Genomic DNA, 21,541 nt, shown 5'->3' with positions numbered 1-21,541 from the left:
TTTATTAATATAATTTCTTCAAGTTCTGCGGGCCGGATTAAAAAGCTTAACGGGCCGCATATGGCCCCCAGGCCGTAGTTTGCCCATGCCTGTTCTAGAGTGTTGGCCGTCTCGATCGCCGAGCGTAAGGTAAGATCGGAGTGTTCCAGCAGTTGCTGGCGCACTTGCACTGACCTCAGTCCTGTAACAAAGGAGTCTCGTAATAGCAGCTCCGCATGTTGTTCTGCCATGAGCGTCTTGCAGTCACAAGCTCAGACGAGTGTCTGTAGTGCTCGGAGAAACTCGGCGCTCGATTCTCCAGGCCGCTGTCGCCGGGTAGCTAAACGATGTCTTGTGTAGACGGTGTTCACCGGCCGCAGGTACTGTCTTTTGAGGGCGTCCAGTGCCCCTTCGTAGGTCGGCAGGTCCCGGATAATGGAATAAACTTTTGGGGTGACCCTCGAGAGGAGAATTCTGTACATAATGGCAGGGTCAGTCGCACGAAGCTCCACCAAGTATGATTGGAAGCATGCAAGCCAGAGTTCAAAAGCAAGAGCTGCTTCAGGGTCTTGAGGGTCCAAATCCAACCTTTCCGGACGTAAAAAGGTTTCCATGTTTTAAAATTTTCTTCAGTCAATAAAATTGATGCACCATCAATAACTCACTCTGAGACGTAAGGCGAGATATCGGCTTTTATTGACTGGAAGAAGGAACAAGCAGTGAGTGACCACCATACTACATCCTGGAGAATGAGGCAGAGGATCAGACCTCGATCGCCTTTATACAGGGGCCTGTGGGAGGAGCCACAGGAGCAGTCAGAAGGGGGCGTGTCCAGACAGGCACATAGTTCACCACACTGTCTTTATGGTAACTCACACAGAAACCTTCCCAGAAATCATGTATGACACATTAAGAAAGATAAAGAAGCTGAAAAATCGTTAGCATTAGTGAAGTTAATGAGACTGAAAGTCAGTTAAGTTCTTAGCAGTTGAGGGCCTTTCTCTCAAGGTTATGAAACAGGTGGCTGTGATAAGAGCAAATTAACTTCCAAAATTTCATAGATTCTACAATACTTCCCACAGACTGTAAGGTAACAAATGTCATCTCATTATTTAAGAAAATAGGGCATCTAGTAAAGATCGACTTTAATATCAGGCAAAATTCTAGATATCCTAACAGAGACTTTGAGAAAATTCTCCATAAAGTGCCAGCAACTGGTTGGTAAATGAAATCATGGCACATGTAAAGGGGGGTGGGGGTTAAGTACTGGCAGAGTGGGGTATGTTCAATGGACAAGACACAGTGAGTATCTAGTCATTTTCAGATGGGAAGGCTCTGATTTATAGGGTGCTGCTGGGAAACCCAGCTAGTCAGAATGGTTTGAATGAACAGACAAATTATACTATATTAGAATTCAGGTGTCTCACTGCAATCACCTCCAGCCCTGGTCTCTCTACTCAAGGAAGGCCACATGAATCAGAGGGAGTGCAATGGCAATTCACCAGAATGATTCCTGGTGTAGGAAAGACTGGGTAAAATGCACCTTATCTGGTTTCTTCACTCATGTCGAAAACTTGCAGGTTGGTAGGTTAACTGAACACTGTGTATTACCCTTCTCTGTGAAGTAATGGCAAAAGAAAGATTTGGAAAGCTGTAGGGACAACTGAGGAAGAATAAAGCTGGGGTTCAGGAAAGTAAGGAGAAGGGGAATGGGACTGATGGAGTTGTTCCCTTGGGAGCTGACCTTCTGTATTGTTATGAGCCTGTTGAAAATGAGTATTCACTCTGCGTTGAACTGAGCATGAAGTACAGTCTGTTTATAATTATAAAATGCTAAACTCTGATCTTCTATTGTAATTTTCCTGTGACCTGGATACCACAGGCAGTGATGAATTGCTGTTGACTGAATGATGAAGTTTCTCCCAGAACCCAATGAGCACTGGGACAAAGATTAGTTTTGGAACACTCCCTTTGATTAAGTAGTATAAAATTAGGGATTCAGAATTAGCAACTATCACTATGAAGATATTTCTTATGATACATTGGAAATAATGTGGCAGCTTATATGAGCCACATAATACCAAATATAACGCTATAAATGTTAATGATCTGCATTTTATAATGCGGAACATAGGTATTAGTTTTAGATTCTCTTGATATATTTCACAAACTGATGTCCTTTATTAGTTACTAGTATTGTGTGCCTCTTCAGTTAAATCATTTCATTTCTGCAAAGTCCTATTTAATAAAAGCAAGATCTTGATAGATTTTGACACAAAATCTATTTTGTCTTGTTCACAAATCATTATAGTGAAGAATAAAGTGAATGTCATGTTTTGACAGATAAGAGCCAAGCTGAATGTCAGTGCCAACAATGAAAGGATCAACTCAGAGCTAGAATCAAGGCCCATTAATTGATAACCAATACAAGGGCACCTTGTAGATGATTAAAGAATTAGATAAGATGGAGATAAAAGGGGAATACAGAAGTTCCTTCTGAAATACACACCTGGAAGGGCATAGAATTCCTCAGATGTTAAGAATTTATTTATATACAGATAAAATGAAATGAAAGGAAAAGCATGATATGCACAGAGAATCATGGGAAATATGCTGCCAGAGAACATGAAGAGATTAGGGAAAAGGTAAAGTAAAATAAAGAGGGTGAACAAAGTTAAAACATTTGATTTAAGAAGAAATGAAAAGTTTACAGCAGACAAAATAAAGAACAAGATGACATTTAGGGATATGCAGGATCATTTCACAAATATCAAGGCAGATTTTTTTGTCCAGCAGATATCTGACCCTGTACTGAAACTGTTCTCCCATTGAGTCCAACATGGCAGTGTGAATTTCCTCGAGATTCTCAGTTTTCAGGCTGGAAAATCAGCCTGCCGAGTCTGAAACAGGTTACTTCCAGAATTACTGCATGAAACAATAGAAAGAACTAGCTGCTAGAGAATAGTAAGTGGATCATGTCATAGAGTTATAGAGTGTAGTCTCACAAGTGCCTTTTAGAGCTGCAACATCACATCCCTGCTCTTATATTCTAATAACAATAACAATTTAACAATTACAGCACGGAAACAGGCCATCTTGCCCTTCTAGTCTGTGCCGAACGCTTACTCTCACCTAGTCCCACTGACCCGCACTCAGCCCATAACCCTCCATTCCTTTCCTGTCCTTATACCTATCCAATTTTGCTTTAAATTACAATACCGAACCTGCCTCTACCATTTCTACTGGAAGCTCGTTCCACACAGCTACCACTCTGAGTAAAGAAATTCTCCCTCGTGTTACCCTTAAACTTTTGCCCCCTAACTCTCAACTCATGTCCGCTTGTTTGAATCTCCCATACTCTCAATGGAAAAAGCTTATTCCCGTCAACTCTATCTATCCCCCTCATAATTTTAAATACCTCTATCAAGTCCCCCCTCAACCTTCTACTCTCCGAAGAATAAAGACCTAACTTGTTCAACCTTTCCCTGTAACTTAGGTGCTGAAACCCAGGTAACATTCTAGTAAATCTTCTCTGTACTCTCTCTATTTTGTTGACATCTTTCCTATAATTTGGTGACCAGAACTGTACACAATACTCCAAATTCAGCCTTACCAATGCCTTGTACAATTTTAACATTAAAATGTTAAATATACCTCTAGAAATGAATGCCAATATTGCATTCGCCCTCTTTACCACCAACTCAACCTGGAGGTTAACCTTCAGGGTATCTTGCACAAGGACTCCCAAGTCCCTTGGCATCTTTGCTTCTTGAATTCTCTCCCCATCTAAATAACAGTCTGCCCGTTTATTTCTTCCACCAAAGTGCATGACCATACATTTTCCAACATTGTATTTAATTTGCCACTTCTTTGCCCATTCCCCTAAACTATCTCTCTGTTTCCTCAACACTACCCGCCCCTCCACCTATCTTTGTATCATCGGCAAATTTAGCCACAAATCCATTAATACCATAGTCCAACTCATTGACATACTTCGTAAAGTGTAACGGTCCCAACACCGAGTCCTGTGGAACTCCCCTGCTAACAGGCAGCCAGCCAGAATAGGATCCCTTTATTCCCACTCTCTGTTTTCTGCCGATCAGCCAATGCTCCACCCACGCCAGTAACTTCCCCATAATTCAATGGGCTCTTACTTTGCTAAGCAGCTTCATGCGGCACCTTGTCAAAGGCTTTCTGAAAATCCAAGTACACCACATCTACTGCATCTCCTTTGTCTACGCTGCTCGTAATTTCCTCAAAAAATTGCAGTAGGTTAGTCAGGCAGGATTTTCCTTTCCTTTGGCCTATCTTGTCATGTGCCTCCAGGTGCTCTGTAATCTCATCCCTAACAATTGATTCCAACAACTTCCCAACCACTGCTGTCAGGCTAACAGGTCTATAGTTTCCTTTCTACTGCCTCCCACCCTTCTTAAATAGCAGAGTAACATTTGCAATTTTCCAGTCATCCGGTACAATGTCAGAATCTATCAATTCTTGAAAGATCATTGTTAATGCCTCCACAATCTCTCCAGCTTCTTCCTTCAGAACCCGAGGGTGCATTCCATCAGGTCCAGGAGATTTATCCACCCTCAGACCATTAAGCTTCCTGAGCACCTTCTCAGTTGTAATTTTCACTGCACAAACTTCACTTCCCTGACACTTTTGAATGTCCAGTATACTGCAGATGTCTTCCACTGTGAAGACTGATGCAAAATATGTGTTCAGTTCCTTTGCCATTTCTGCATCTCTCATTACAATATTTCTGGCATCATTTTGCATTGGTCCTATATCTACCCTCAACTCACTTTTACCCTTTATATACTTTAAAAGGCTTTTAGTATCTTCTTTGATATTAGTTGCCAGCTTCCTTTCATAATTCATCTTTTCCTTCTGAATGACCTTCTTAGTTTCCTTCTGCAAGTTTTTAAAAGCTCCCCAATCCTCTATCTTCCTACTAGCTCTGGCTTCCTTATATGCCCTCTCTTTTGCTTTTACTTTGGCTCTGACTTCATAAGTCTGAGTCACAGCAAACTACAGCAAGGAAACTGGCCCTTCGGTCCAGCTCATTGATCCTAGCTACCCACATAAGCTATTCCCATTTGCCTACGTTTGGCCTGAGTCCCTCTAAGTCAAAGATTTCCAACCTTATGCCATGGACCAATACCATTAAAGAAGGGGGCTCTGGACCCCAGGCTGGGAAACCCTGCTGTAAATCTTTCCTGCTCATGTACTTATCCAAATGCATCTTAATATTGTTATAGTAGTCACCCTAACTTCCTTCCCTGGCAGCTTGTTCTACATACGCACTATTCTCTGCATAAAGAAGTTGCTCCGGTGTCTCGGCCGGAAACGGCAACAATATTCTTTTCCATAGATGCTGCTTGGCCTGCTGAGTTCCTCCAGCATTTTGTGTGTGTTGCTTGGATTTCCAGCATATTCTGTCTTGTTCCCTTTAGTATTTTATTCCTTTTCCCTGGAAACTATAATTTGATTTGATTGTTTTTATAGTTGGTTTAAATGTTTTCATGCTTTTGTAAACATCTCCGGTTGGTTCCCAAGTCATAGAGTTATAGGATAATACAACATGGAATCAGCCCCTTCGACCCAACTCACTGACCAAACTTGCTGCATTGGCATTGGAGATGAACTCCAGTGACAGAAAAATGTCAGAAATATTAGAATCATTACTCAGTGTCTAACAAGGAATGTGACATGGTGGGAGTGACATTTTGTATGGGGGCAAAACAGGTGGCAAATGCTAAAACCAGGAAAACTAACTCAGCATTGGAGTGCTAGCAGTAAAGCAGGATCCAGGGTGTCATGTGAGCTGTAGGTTACAATTTAACTCTCTAATATTGGCACATATTTGCTCCCTTTAAGTTTGGATAATGAGTGTTCTTGGAATTTACCAGTGAAAGCACAGTGATTTAAGTACAACGTGGAATCGAAAAGCTGAAACAATCTAAGGGAAGATTTTCATGCAGTTCCTTCCCTACTTGTGGGAGTGGGTTTGCTTACAATTTGTCCCTCGACTCTGACAGCAGTTGGGATGAATTTATCACCTGGTTCTCTGATGCTGATGTGGGACCAACCAAACAGATCACCAGCCTGACAGTTTTGTCAGCAAGATGATCAAAAAGCAAGGCACCATGAGAAAGTCTGCAGATGCTGGAAATCCAAGGCAACACAGACAAAATGCTGGAAGATCTCCACAGGTCAGGCAGCATCTATGGTGTTTCAGGCTGAGACCCTTTATCCGATCCCTTCAAAAGCAAGGCAATGCAGTTTGCTTTGGAGTGAAGCAAGATAGTGCCCCAGGGACATGGTAGCATCAGCCTTGGTTTCCGACGGTGCCAATGGAAGGTGGCAGTTGAAGCCCAGCTCTCATATTCAGGTACTTCCTTCTAATCTCCAAATATTCTTTTCTATTTGTTGTACCTGTGTCTTAACTTGATATATTCAGTCTCCTGCTGTTCTTTTATTGTCACCAAGTCTAAATCCTGAAATTCCATGCACTGTGTGGCTGGGTACAGCTCAAGCTCCATCTATAGATTTGCCAATCACACAACTATTGTTGGCAGAATTATAGATGGTGATGAGGAGGCGTGCAGGAGTGAGATAGATCAGCTGGTTGTTTGTTGTTGAAAACAACAACATCAGCTGGTTGTTTTGAGTGCAGAAACAACCTTATACTCAGTATCAGTAAGATCAAGGAATTGATCGTGGACCTCAGGAAAGAGAAGTCGAGGGAACACACTCCAGTCCTCATTGAGGGATAAGCAGTGGAAAGGATAAGCATTTTCACATCCCGGGTATCAATATCTCTGTGAATCTATCCTGGGCCCAACATATTGATGTAATTATAATGAAGGCATCTCATCAGCTACATTTGATTAGAAGTTTGAAGAGACTTGGTATGACACCAAAAATTCTCACAAATTTCCATAGATGTACTGTGGAGAGCATTCTAATTGGCTGCATCATTGTCTGGTATGGAAGGGCCACTGCACAGGATCAGAAAAAGTGTCAAAAAAGCAGCATCCATCATTAAAGGCCTCCATCGCTTCAGACATGCCCTCCTCCCATTGCTACCATCAAGGGAAGGTACAGGAGCCTGAAGACACCCAATCAGTGTTTCAGGAGCAGCTTCTTCCCCTCCGCCATCAGATACCTGAATGGACAATGAACCCATGTACACTACCTCACTATATTTTCTTTTTTTTGCTTCTTTTTGCTGATTTAATTTACTGATTTAATTTAATTTTATATATATTTCTTATTGTAATTTAGAGTTATTATTACTAGTATGTGTTGCAATGTACTGCTGCTGCAAAACAACACAATTCGTGACATATGCCGGTGATAGTAAACCTGATTCTGATTCTGAACAGCACTTTGGTATGATGTTCAAGAGAACCTTGCAACAGTGTTCACTGTCACCTTCATAATCAATTAGTGATAAACACTGCAGACAAAAGCATAGTAGTCCTGCACCATTTAAACTCTGCCTCGTGAGCGCAGTTGGTGATAGCATGAATGCAGGGAGGTGTGCATCAGTGAGCAGTTCCTGTGCAGTAAGAAGTGTTGGGATTTGCATCTGCCTGACGTTGTGACACTCATTACTCATTACTCATTGTAGACAATATATCAATGCAACCTGTTATTACAATAATATATCAGCTGTGTATTTTACTCTATCCAGCTTTCTTTTCCATTGAATGATAGAAATAAAGCAAAGTAACAGACTAAAGCTGACTTCATCATTCCCAGAAACATTGTCACCCTCTAAGAACTAAAATGTGTAAAACAACAGTAGTTTCTTCTAACTCTTCTGTTGAATACAGCACTATTACTATTCTAATATTGCTTGTACATAATACTTTCAACAAAACAAAATAAATTGAAGTTGTATTCAAACTGTGTCATATAAGTAAAGAAATTTGTGGCTCTCACATATTAAAATTTCATGAGTAAATCAATGGTCAATTTTCAATATACACAATTAATGTTTTGTTAAGGAAAACAACCAGAAACATTTGAAAGTGATAAAATGTTAGAGCTATCGATCAGGTATACGATAGAGCACATAGAGCTATTGATCAGGTGTACTATAGAACACATAGAGCTATTGATCAGGTATACTATAGAGCACATAGAGCTATTGATCAGGTGTACTATAGAACACATAGAGCTATTGATCAGGTGTACTATAGAACACATAGAGCTATTGATCAGGTGTACTATAGAGCACATAGAGCTATTGATCAGGTATACTATAGAGCACATAGAGCTATTGATCAGGTGTACTATAGAACACAGAGCTATTGATCAGGTATACGATAGAGCACATAGAGCTATTGATCAGGTGTACTATATAGAATACGATAGAGCACATAGAGCTATTGATCAGGTGTACTATAGAACACATAGAGCTATTGATCAGGTGTACTATAGAACACATAGAGCTATTGATCAGGTGTACTATAGAGCACATAGAGCTATTGATCAGGTATATTATAGAACACATAGAGTTATTGAGCAGGTGTACTATAGAACACATAGAGCTATTGATTAGGTATACTATAGAGCACATAGAGATATTGATCAGGTGTATGAAAGAGCACAGGGAAAACAAATGTATTTTCTTTACTCAAATCTCCGAATATAGTTATTGTTTTGATAATGACATTTAACAGAACTTGGCTCCTGAGAAGTACACTGAGGTAACATAGGGGTACCAATGCATAAATTCTTTGAGAAGCCCTACAATTTATCATTTACTATACCACCATCTCTGTAAGTGACTTTTTAAACATCTCCCTGAGATCTTTTTACCTCTGGAGGATTTTCTTAAAAGCACTCCCTCTGTTAAAATGCTGTTTGTTATGTAGAGCAGATGAAAAGTCAATTGAAACCACAACTTTGAATTATTAAAACCCTGAAAATTCTCTCCACTTGCAGGCAGCCAACATTCCACTTGCTTCTGAACTCAATATTGATGATTTCCATTTCAATGATTTCTCCCTCGACAAGGATGCTATGATTACTGCCGCTCTCCGAATGTTTATGGAGCTTGGAATGGTGCAGAAATTTAAAATTGATTATGAGGTAAGTCACCCAAATACATGTTGAGTAATTTATATGATATCCTTTCTGTAGATGACAGATGTTCGCTTAAACTATATAAAATGTGTTAAGAAATGTTCCTGGTCCTGTCAGAAATCAAGCCTATCATTTCTGACTTTTTTATCTGCCTTGAATTTCTCCATATTTGTCTCTGTATCCTACAGAGCACTCAGCAAAATTAAGCATAACCATTAAGTTATTATCTCTATTACACCTCAGATACTGATTACTCATTTTCCTAATTGTGTGACAACTTCAGTTTTCTTTTCAAGTCTACATTTCTGTCCATGGCTGGCACCAAGTTCAGCGTTCTGCTCTTCTATAATTCAAGTGCTTTTATTCAGAGTTCCACCAAGCTCAAATGGCAGGATCACAAGTCACCGTCAAGGACTCTGATCTATAAGTTGCTTTAATAGTGCCTCCTGGGTCATGTAGCCTCCTGGTGACAATCCCAACTGGCCTCCACTAAACCATGTGCCTAAATTTTCACTCCAAAACTATCCCCAGATTCCAACCAGGCCCTTTCTTCCCCATCACTCATGTGCAACACTTTGAAGACAAATTTGTGTGTAGTTTTAATATATGCTTATCCTGGCCAGGCTTACCTCTCCTTCACCCCTCTCAACAATACGAATTACTTGTGTTGTCATATTGTTTTGTCAGATTAGTTAGAGTGTAACCAGCTGAACAATAAAAGCCATAAAGAAATTCTTTTTGTCTTGCACCGAAACATAACCCTGTGGAACCCTATACCACCCTCCAGATATTTGTTCAGGCAGACATGATACTTGTTTAATCCTGAAAAGCAACTGAGTTCCAATACCTGTCCACCATCTCCACTATTGTACTTTCTATACACACTCAACAATTCAATACCTCTAGAATCATCTTCACATGTTCTCATTATCAGTCTCCTCATCTTCAGTAGAGGTTTGCTAACCAGTCAGGTGTATGACTGTGACATCACAGCTGGCTTAAGGTCAGCCTTCATAGGCTTAACTTTCCTTAGCACAACTTAACATGCTTATACTTTGACCCATTCACTTTTATAGCTCTTCCTTCTGGAAAATGCTATCATCTCAATTCTACACTCTCTCTCTCTCTCTCTGCTCTAAATATCTCCCAATCTCCCTGCCATGTTTTAAGAATCTCCTCAAAATCGAACTATTACCCTTATATTCAGTCACCTTTTCTCATCCTTTTCTCAAAAGTAGTAATACAATGCTCGCCTAAGAGTGTAATTTTAAAGTTTTATTGCATTTAAGCCATATTGCAAATGCAAGTTGTATTAATGCAGTGTATTCTACAGACTTTGTGTAGGTGGTTGCTAACCGTCCGGAAGAACTACAGAATGGTTCTGTACCACAACTGGCGACATGCATTTAATGTGTCTCAGTGCATGTTTGCAATGCTGACGGTAAGTATTCTTAGTATCAAGATGAAGTATCTAAACAAAGTAAAATACTGTCATCCTGGTCATTGAAACAAAACAGAGCAGTTATGGATGTAAACAGCAGGTCCGGTGGCATTCAGGAACAGAGTGAACTTTTGGGACCAGTGGTCTTCATCAGAACAATTACATTTCTTCCCTGTGCTTCAGTTTCCTCTCACATCCAAAGACGTACATGTTATTAGGGTAATTGGTCACAATAAACTGTCCTGTGAGTAGGCTAGGGTTGTCGGGCAGTGTGGATCGTTGGGCTGGAAGGGCCTAGTCCGTGCTGTATCTCTAAGTAAATAATTAAACAAACAAACAAATAAGTTATTCAGTTTTATGTTGGTTTTGGGTTAATTTTAACTTTGTTCACTGAGTTAAGTATATTTTACTTCATACCACTAGAAGTTAAGAAAATACAAGAACTTTGACTGGAATTTTGCCACCTTAGTGCAGCTAGGCAAAGACGTTTTGTTCTGAGGGTGTATTAAGTATTCTAATAGTTTCACCCTCACTTCTCTTGTGATAGTAAAACTATTAGAATGGAATACTGTATTTAAAATAATTTTATGACTTTGGAAGGGATGATAAATGAGCACTTCAAAATTATAACAAGAATAAACATATAAAAGCTGGCTAATCTATTAAAATTGTGGAGCAGTTGTTAACAAGTTGTTCATAAGAAATATTTATACAATGGAGAAAGGGGTCTTGGATTATTTAATGAAAGAATTGCAATAAGTTTATTCAAATTTCTTATCATCCTCAGAAACTCAAATAGACGAAATGTTAATGTGGAGGATAGGATAGATATTCTGTAGCTCTCTTTAACAGAAATTTAATAAAATACAGGTCATCAAATCTATATCATGAATGCAATGAAATCAAATCAAATCATTAATCACTGTGAAATCTAGGTTTCCAACTGACTAAAAAAAGACAAGTATCCAATTGGTCGGCATTTCAAATGATGTTGCTGTACTTTAGTCTAGTGACAAAAATCAAAATTGTTATCTTTGATTCTCACCTGTCAGCACGTGATTTGCATTAACAAAGCATCTTTCAAGTACAGGGGAAAGTAACACAAGAATGATTTTAAATACCACAACAGCTTTTGTCCTGGTTTAGTCTGTCAGTGTCATTGTTCATAAAACTCAAATCCATCTATTGCCACTTTGAGGAACTCCCATACAGACAGTGTAATGCGAATGCACCAAAGGACTATTTTTGCACTGTTCCTCCATCCTAAGGACCCTAGAATTAGTAGTGAGAATTTCAAACTGTGCAATAAGCCATTTTGAATTGAAATGAGTAGAAATGTCTTCATTCATAAACTGTGCAGCTTTGGAATACTCCATCCTAGTAGATCATAAAGGCTGTTAGTATTTGCATTCAAAACAGAGCTGGTAAATTATTCGATATTAAAGTACCGAGGGATATAGGGACCAGGCAGGTAAATATTTTTGAGGTAGAAGATAAGCAATGAACTTGGTAAATGGCAGAGAATATTGAGGAGCCAGGGGCCCCACTCCTGCTCTTGTTTCTTGCTGTCTTGTGTGAGCACAATAACACTTAAAAAGCATGAATGATAAGGACAATTTGAGCCCTGAATCATTTTTTTTACCGAATTTAGCAGATTGCCCTAAAATGTGCACAATTTGTGATATGAATTTGAGGGGATAGTTTACAGTCAATTGGCATAAAACATGGAGAAATTTAAAATAAAATATTTGATACAGTGAGGGAGATTATGATCAAGGCCAGAAATCTGAACATCTGTTTAAAATCTGATGAAGTCTGTTTATAGACAATGAATATTGAAAATATACAACTTTGGCCAACTTCAAAGTGAACAAGACAAGAAAGGGACTGATGCTTTTGGGATTTCATTAATTTAATGGTCAAATGTAGGCTAATGTAATTATGAACAAATACTAGCTGGTGTAGTTGAAGTTCACAAACATGGGGGATTCTTGGAGAGATAATAAACATATCTTGAAGAAAGAAATATAATTAAATCAAACAGACTAGGTGAGTCCAGCTACAGGAAAATGAAGGGAAAGGGGGCAGAGTTTTATTGCTAATCGCAGTTGAAGAACAGATGCAGATAAGCATCTCTGCAGAAGAAGCCTCCAATAAAGAGTGAGAAACATATTAGATATTATGGGGAAAACTGTGATTATTTCCCAGTTGGTGCTTTTCCTTAGACCTTTCATACTTGGCTGGATGAAAGCATGTTTTGATGTAGGTGCTACCCAAAATATTTCTTTCAAACTCTGGCTAACAGGGAATATTTTCTCTTCATATTTCAACCCAGATTTCTACAAAGACAACAAGTCCAAAGTGCAATATTATTTTATTTCCAGTTGAATATAGTTATTATATAGTTTATTTCCAGTTGAGTGAGCAGAGGGAGTTAAGAGCAGCGTTTAGGCAGTGTAGCCAAAGGGGCCACGAGGAATGAGGAAATTCTAAAAGAAGTGGAGGAGGAGGAGGAAAGGGAAGTTGAGTGTGGATGAATAAGGAAGAGAGTGATGGTAAGCAGAGGCAGTCAGTGCATACAGTATGTACTCTTGACGGCTCCAAGAAGCATAAGTCAGAAGCATAAGCATAACCTTCTTGGCATGAAGCACCACTCAGTATGCCACAGAGTCGGAGAGTGGTACAGCTGTGAAACAGGCCTTTCATCCCAGCTCATCCATGCCAACCAATTTGGCCATCTACGCTTGTCCCACTGGCCCAAATATGGCTCATATACTCTTACCCTTTCCTATCAAGGCACCTGTCCAAGTGCTATATAAATGCTGTTAAGGTCTCTCCTCAACCAATCTCTCTGGCAGTTCATTCCATATACGTGCCACCTTTGTATGAAAAAATTGTCCCTCAGTTCCTTTTTAAATCTTCTCCCACTCACCTTAAGTCCCCACCCTCTGGATTTCAATTCCTTTCCCCTGGTAAAAGAGTGTACACATTCACCCTATCTATGTCCTTCATGTCTGTATAAACTTCTATAAGGTCAGCCCTCAGCCTCTACACTCCACTGAGTACAAATAATACTCTGCCCCTCCACCATTTCCTTCGCAGTCACCAGTCAACTTTCCATTCCAACGTGGTACCAGCTGAACTCGGGACTCTGGCCCCAAAGCTGCTCAGTGTTATTCATCGAAGATAGCACATCTGCCTGTGCTGCAAACGCTGTTGTAAATTTGCATAGGGAGCATCACAAGACACGTTAAGTGACATGGAAGACACATTTCAAGGGAAACCACAAAGGAGGTTGTTTGATATCCGCAAATTAATCAGAATCAGGATCAAATTTATTATCCCTGACATATCGCGTGGAATTTGTAGTTTTGTGGCTCAGTACAATTAGTTTCCCTAAACTAATAATAATCACAGACTAATCCCAATTAGGTTTAGTTAGTTGGGCCCTTGGCTCCCAGTGGAACATAGGCCATCGATGACATTCTGTCTCCATTGTCCTGAAGTCGATGGTCTGGTTGGAGTTCATCAATGTTTCTATAATCCATTGTATCCACTGTACAGGGGATTGGCCTCTACAGCTTCACCAGAGCCCTGCTGGCCGACCTTGCCCACTTCCACCTCTCACAGCGGGCACGTAGATTTGGACTTTGAGAGGTCCCAGTTAGTTTTGGGATACTTACTTTATGCTGTCTTCTGATTTCAAACCATGTCTGAGATGGCAATAGTTATGTGTAGGGAGGGTTTAAAAAGACCAGTGGCAACTCAGGTTAGAGTTGCTGGTATCTCCGATGAAGTTAGAGGCTACAGCAGTTTGTAACAGGAAATAAAGAAATGGCTGAGATAGTAATTGTATCTTTTTAATCTGTGTTGACAACAGAGAATAATATAAATGTAACCAAGGCAGTGGGAGCCCAAAGATCTAATGAGAACAAGCAAACAAAACAAATAATTGATTTAGAGAGGAGAGTGTACAGCTAGAATTAATGAGTCTGAAACCAAACAAGTCCCTGGAATTTAATTGCCTGTATCCCATAGTTCTGAATGAAGTGACAGCAAATACAACAATTTTATAATCCCAACTGTTATTAAATTATTGAATTGACTTTATTAATAACATTCTTCATATACATGAGGAGTAAAAATCTTTACGTTACGTCTCAGTGTAAATGTGCAATTTATAGTAATTTATAATAAATATTATATACAACAGGACAGACAGTGTAACATAGAAATATAATCTTGTCAGTATGAATTAATCAGTCTGATGTCCTGGTGGAAGAAGCTGTCCCGGAGCCTGTTGGTCCTGGCTTTTATGCTGTGGTACTGCTTTCTGGATGGTAGCAGCTGGAACAGTTTGTGGTTGGGGTGACTCGGGTCCCCAATGATCCTTCGGGCCCTTCTTATGCAGCTATCTCAGTAAATGTCCTGAATAGTGGGAAGTTCACATCTACAGATGCACTGGGCTGTCCGCACCACTCTCTGCAGAGTCCTGTGATTGAGGGAAGTACAGTTCCCATACCAGACAGTGATGCAGCCAGTCAGGATGCTCTCAATTGTTCCCCTGTAGAAAGTTCGTAGGACTTGGGGGCCCATACCAAACTTCTTCAATCATCTGAGCTGAAAGAGGTGCTGTTGTGCTATTTTCACCACACAGCTGATATGTACAGACCATGTGAGATCTTTGGTGATGTGTATGCGAAGGAACGTAAAGCTATTCACCCTTCTCAACCCCAGATCCATTGATATCAATAGGGGCGAGCCTGTCTCCATTCCTCCTGTAGTCCACAACCTGCTCCTTTGTTTTTGTGACATTGAGGGAGAGGTTGTTTTCTTGACACCACTGTATCAGGGTGGGTGACTTCTTCTCTGTAGGCTGCCTCATTATTATTTGAGATTAGGCCAGTGTAGTGTCATCAGCAAATTTAGTTAGCAGATTGGAGCTGTGGGTGCAACAGAGTCATGGGTAAACAGAGAGTAAAGGAGGGGCTTAGTACACAGCTTTGAGGGGCACCTGTGTTGAGGGCCAGAGGGGCAGAGGTGAGGGAGCCCACTCTTACCACTTGCCGGCAATCTGACAGGAAGTCCAGGATCCAGCTACACAAGACAGGTTGAAGGCCAAGGTTTCTGAACTTCTTGTTGAGCCTGGAGGGAATTATGATGTTGAATGCTGAACTACAGTCCAAGAACATCATTCTCACATAAGCATCCTTCTTCTCCAGATAGTAAGCATAATGTCTCTATTAAATGGATGGATGGAAAGCCGAACTATAAATCAACTGGCCTGTTGCTGGTCTCACTATAATGATTGATCTGTTATTAAGAATACAGTGTTAAGTATAGAGAAAATCATAATATGTTAGGGTAAAGTCAACTTGGTTTTATGAAGAGAAAATAGTCATTAGAGCTTATAGTTGTGTTATCCGGAATCCATCAGGAATGTTGAGAGCTTGTTAATCAAATAAACTGGTTGGTCAAGAATTAATCATGATTTCATGTTATCTGAAGGTTACAGAATGAGGAAAGTTGAACACAGCACTCATCAATGAGATGAGAGACTGCATTACCCAGTGGGCAAGAGAAAGGGTATAAGAATGAGCAATGGCAGGAATGTACAGAGCTGCCCTCACAATGCTCCTGTACTGCCTTCATGGTGCCTGGTGTTGGTCCAGGTGCTCCCTCCATGTCAGCGTGGGTGCTCCTTCAGTACTGCACGATGTCAGCGTGGGTGCTCCCCCAGTACTGCACGATGTCAGCGTGGGTGCTCCCCCAGTACTGCACGATGTCAGCATGGGTGCTCCCGCAGTACTGTACGATGTCAGCGTAGGTGCTCCCCCAGTACTGCACGATGTCAGCATGGGTGCTCCCCCAGTACTGCACGATGTCAGCATGGGTGCTCCCCCAGTACTGCACGATGTCAGCATGGGTGCTCCTGCAGTACTGTACGATGTCAGCCCTGGTGCTCCCCCAGTACTGCACGATGTCAGCCCTGGTGCTCCCCCAGTACTGCACGATGTCAGCATGGGTGCTCCCGCAGTACTGTACGATGTCAGCGTGGGTGCTCCCGCAGTACTGCCCGATGTCAACGTGGGTGCTCCCCCAGTACTGCCCGATGTCAGCATTGGTGCTCCCCCAGTACTGCACGATGTCAGCGTGGGTGCTCCCGCAGTACTGTACGATGTCAGCGTGGGTGCTCCCGCAGTACTGCCCGATGTCAACGTGGGTGCTCCCCCAGTACTGCCCGATGTCAGCATTGGTGCTCCCCCAGTTCTGCACGATGTCAGCGTGGGTGCTCCCCCAGTACTGCCCGATGTCAGCATTGGTGCTCCCCCAGTTCTGCACGATGTCAGCGTGGGTGCTCCCTCAGTACTGCCCAGTGTCAGCATGGGTGCTCCCGCAGTTCTGCACGATGTCAGCGTGGGTGCTCCCTCAGTACTGCACGATGTCAGCATGGGTGCTCCCGCAGTTCTGCACGATGTCAGCGTGGGTGCTCCCGCAGTACTGCCCAGTGTCAGCGTGGGTGCTCCCGCAGTTCTGCACGATGTCAGCGTGGGTGCTCCCGCAGTACTGCCCAGTGTCAGCGTGGGTGCTCCCTCAGTACTGCCCGATGTCAACGTGGGTGCTCCCCCAGTACTGCCCGATGTCAACGTGGGTGCTCCCTCAGTACTGCACGATGTCAGCCCTGGTGCTCCCCCAGTACTGCACGATGTCAGTGTGGGTGCTCCCCCAGTACTGCACGATGTCAGCATGGGTGCTCCCGCAGTACTGTACGATGTCAGCGTGGGTGCTCCCGCAGTACTGCCCAGTGTCAGCCCTGGTCCTCCCTCAGGGCTGTTCTGAGTTCAGCTCAGGTGCTCCCTCATGGCTGCCCCAGTAATGACAAAGATACTCCCTCGTTTTCAGCCTGAAAGATCTTTCTGCACTGCAGTGACTGGAGTGTACCTTTATCATGAAGAGCTGGAGAGGTGAGCTTTTACTGTTGATGGGGAACAGATTCTGTATTCCAGGTCTAGGATACAGAATCAGTTGAAGGGCAGACAAAAGATATTCTTTTCAAGTTCGTAGGCTGCTATTGATAAAGTGCCAAAAGGATCAGTAACTGATCAATAATTAGTGCTAACAACTCAGGCTAAATGAGGAAAGGACATATCTAAGCAAGGTAAGGTCTGAGGAGGATGTGAAGTTTGTTTAAGAATAAAGGCATACAAGTCCACAGCAAGGTTGTATAATAATGACAAATGTGTGGTTATTCACTTTAGTAGGAAGAACAGATAAAGAGAATATGAAAGAGTAAGAAGCTTTTAAAAACTACAGAGACATTTTGACATGCTGATTTATGGAATGCCGTGTTACAAGACTCTCCATCCTCGCCAGCTTCCAGGATGTTGGCGCTCAAACTTTCTGAAGTACGGATAGCTGAGGCAACCCCTTTAAAGGTACAGGATGGTCCTGCTAATTGGTAATCATGCTTTGAGCATCAAGAGTTGAGTATTTAAGGAACACCCGAACTGTGGCTGCTCAGTCGTAAGCCTGCTCGTGATATCGTCTAGTGTTTGTTCTGAGCTCAGATCCAGTGTAAAACTGTGTCTCAAATCTTGCTTTGGATATCCCAGCATTTGGGTCCAATTCATCTTCGTCATTGATTCTCATCACATACTGAAAAGCAATCTCACAGGAAACAAACAATAGAAAGCCAAATAGTATCTTGGCAAAGATTTTTAATTACAAAGTTAAGGAAGACTTAGCTTTATTATACAGGAAACATCATCCACAACCCTACTTAGACTGATATTGGATTCTTTCTCTGTTCACTGTTGTCAACTTCTATTGTCTACAGTGGATTTGAACTCTAAGTTACTCATTCAGTTTGGCCAAACCCAGCCCCTAAATTTTCCTCCTCACATTATTGCTACCAAATCCACTACTACTACTATGTCGACTCAGGCCTGGGGGGCCGGTGTCGGGCTCGAAGACGGACTCTCCACTCCTCTCTCTCCCTCATCAGTGTGTTCAGTTCATCTACATTAGCTGTGCCGCTATTTTCTAGGAGCGTGTTGACCATAGTCTTGGGAGGACACCCAGGGTTCATCCTCCCACGCTTGGGCTCCCATGTGATGACTAGGCTGGCAGGTAGCTCAGGGTGGTGTAGTCAATGCCCGGCTAGTTGCGGTCTTCTCGCCTCAATTGTAGTAGTGAGCATCGGTAGGTCGTCATAGAGCTCGACGTTCGTCATGTGCTGTTGCCAACTCGCGTCAAGAGCCATCCAGAGCATTCTTGTGTAGCAACCATCTAGTGACTTTCGCATGGTCTTGGTGAGTGTCCACGTCTCGCATCCGTACATGAGAATGGACTCTATGACTGCTACAAAGATCCTCTTTTTGAGCCCTCTGGGCAGGTTCGACCCTCAGATTTCCTTCATGTTGTTCATATCCAAATCCCAGTTAACCAACTCATTCCAATCAGCATGTTCATCCCGATTTCCAAAGCACAACATCAAACATGAACCATCTCATTGCTACCAAGGTCTGTACCCCTCCATGATTTAATTTCTGTTCAGTGCACTTTATTAATGTCTCATTAAGGTTCCAGTTAGGAATCAGCACATTTTAAAAAAACCTACACTCTTACAAAATTCATCATAGAACAAAATAGAGTATAGTAAGGATTATTGTAGAAAGATGCTGCTGTAACGGTGTGCTACACACAGCGCTGGAATAACAACACGCAGACGGTGAGTTGCAGTTGTGTAAAAGATTTATTCAAACTTCGCGGCCTCGCTTTTAAGCCTTCCTGATTCTGCCCTCCCTGGGCGGGAATGCTGTAGGGAACGCATATTCACAGTCCCTTCCCGCGCGCGGATTTTTCCCCTTGCTGGTGAAGAAGGCCTGGCGCCCTTTCTGGGGCCGGTCACTCTCCTCTGCTGGCATGCAATGTTTTGTGAGCCGGTTCGAGTGTGCTGGAAAGTGGGTACCACACTGCAATAATTTTATCTAGTAAAGTCTGGTATATAGACATTGGCAGATATAAATTTGCAAATCTTTTCAAGATCTATGTGCCAGCCTTACTGGGTAAGATTTATGCAACATCTTTGCTCAGTGCATTACTTGCTTATTTGTAATAACCACATTTAACTTTTGTTAACATTATTTGTTTTACGCTGAATGCTGAGGAGAAACTGAATTACATGCAGGACAAGGCAATGAATCAAGGCGTACAAAAATGCTGGATGAACTCAGCAGGTCGGGCAGCATCCGTTGAAAGGAGCAGTCAATGTTTCCGGCCGAGACCCTTCGTCAGGACTCAACATGTGCTTGGCACAGAGATCAAGGGCTTATCGATACGGAGAAGTTTTCCTAATAGTGTTTTTGATTACCAGAATGAACACTTCCCACATTTTTTACAGCCCATCCCAATGCTTATTGTTGCTTTGCTCTCCAGTCGTTTACTGGTAGCATTGACTATAAAATATGAAAAGTGAATGATAAATTTAGAAAATCCTAATGAATAGATCTGAACCTTCAACATTCAAACATCCTACTTTACTAAGTAAAGATTCTCTTAACATGGGTGATCCATTTTTGGAGGGAAATTCTCTATTAATAAAGAGAGCCGACATCTGCAAAATACTTGTTTATACAGTTACTAAGTCTGCTTAAAGTTTAAGAGTTCAATAGTTCTAGTTAACATCAGAGAATGTATTGAATATACTACCTGAAATTCCTACTCTCCACAGACATCCTCAAAATGGAAGATAAGCCCCAAATAATGAGTGATAGAAAAAACATAAGAACACAAAGCCCCTTACCCCCTCCTATGCACAAAGGGCAGCATTGACTTTCCACCCTCCCCCTCTCCCCAGTTATTCTGGCAAAAAGCATCAGCATTCCCATCACCCTCCATGCAAGCAAAGCCTGATCACGAACTAACTGTCCACTCCAACATTTCGACATCCCACAGGCTCTCTCTCTCTCTCTCTCTCTCTCTCTCTCACTCACTAACAAGGGAGAGACAGATATCACTGTACAGTTCATCAAAAGCTAACTGTTCACTCCAACATTTTGACATCCCACAGGCTCTCTCTCTCTCTCTCTCTCTCTAACAAAGAAGAGACAGATATTGCTCCTTCCACAGTGACAGGGGAGACAACAGCCACTATTCTAATGTTACGTTCAGTCTGAAATGTTGCTTTTTATTTCGAGTTCTCCAAGTTGAGAATCAGCAAATCGACTTCCAAGTGCAGAGCCCTCCGACAGCAACTGTCGATGTCTTCGATGTTCCAGCTCCTGCTACACAACACCAACGAGAATTCATGTTCATAGGTGCCTGACTTCAGGCCAAACCTGGACGCTGAAACGTGGCTAACCGGCGAGCTCCAGGAATGACAACACGCCATCGTGCAGAACCGTAGTCTTTGAGTGCTGCTGTAGATCAAAGGTCATGATAGGACCCAGCAACCCTGGAAGGGAAAGCAGAGACATTAGAACAAGAAGAATTTAACTGTTTCACTGATGAGCTGGGAGGAGTCGCCCTCTGGTGCCATCTTTACCTTGTAAGTTTGATTCAAAATTGTAGTTACAAAAAATAAAGTGAAGAGCTTGCACTGTGAATTATTTGATTAATTCTATACTGCAACTCATTTCCATCACTTTTAAGATGCTGCTCAAACTTAAGTATTTTAAGAAGCTGAACAGCGTAAAAGCAACAGTAATGCTCTTTCCAAGACTGTCAAGAGAAGAATTTCCCTTGTGGTCTCAAAATACTGGCATTCTATACAATACATATTAGTTGTATGCCGATTGTTGAAGTAAAACTACAAAATAAGCAAAAGGCCAAACATGACCATCAACCAGGGCTAGAGTTAAAGACCATTTTCAGCTGAATAAGTCTTTGAAATTCTTATTTCTGCTGGAAGAAATTAGCTCCTGTCTATTTCCCTCATCATGGAATTCCCTATCACTCTAGTTCTGCCACTCCTTTTCCTGCCCTCACAGGTAGAGCAGCTCACAGTGCTATGATTTT

General features: G+C 41.8%; 1 protein-coding gene across 1 annotated transcript in view; it reads left to right on the top strand.

Annotated features, from left to right (window-relative positions):
* The window catches only part of pde11a (phosphodiesterase 11a), a 221,211-nt gene that overhangs the window by 134,227 nt on the left and 65,443 nt on the right, over window positions 1-21,541 (top strand). The window contains exons 11-12 of the mRNA XM_059966064.1: window positions 8,941-9,087; window positions 10,415-10,522. Of these exons, the coding sequence (XP_059822047.1) occupies window positions 8,941-9,087; window positions 10,415-10,522 (255 nt within the window). The remainder of the gene's footprint in view (window positions 1-8,940; window positions 9,088-10,414; window positions 10,523-21,541) is intronic.

The sequence above is a fragment of the Hypanus sabinus genome, chromosome 4, assembly GCF_030144855.1.
Source record: "Hypanus sabinus isolate sHypSab1 chromosome 4, sHypSab1.hap1, whole genome shotgun sequence".
Taxonomy (NCBI): Eukaryota; Metazoa; Chordata; class Chondrichthyes; order Myliobatiformes; family Dasyatidae; genus Hypanus; species Hypanus sabinus.
The sequence above is the reverse complement of the archived record's forward strand: the minus strand, read 5'-3'. Positions and strand labels throughout refer to the sequence as shown.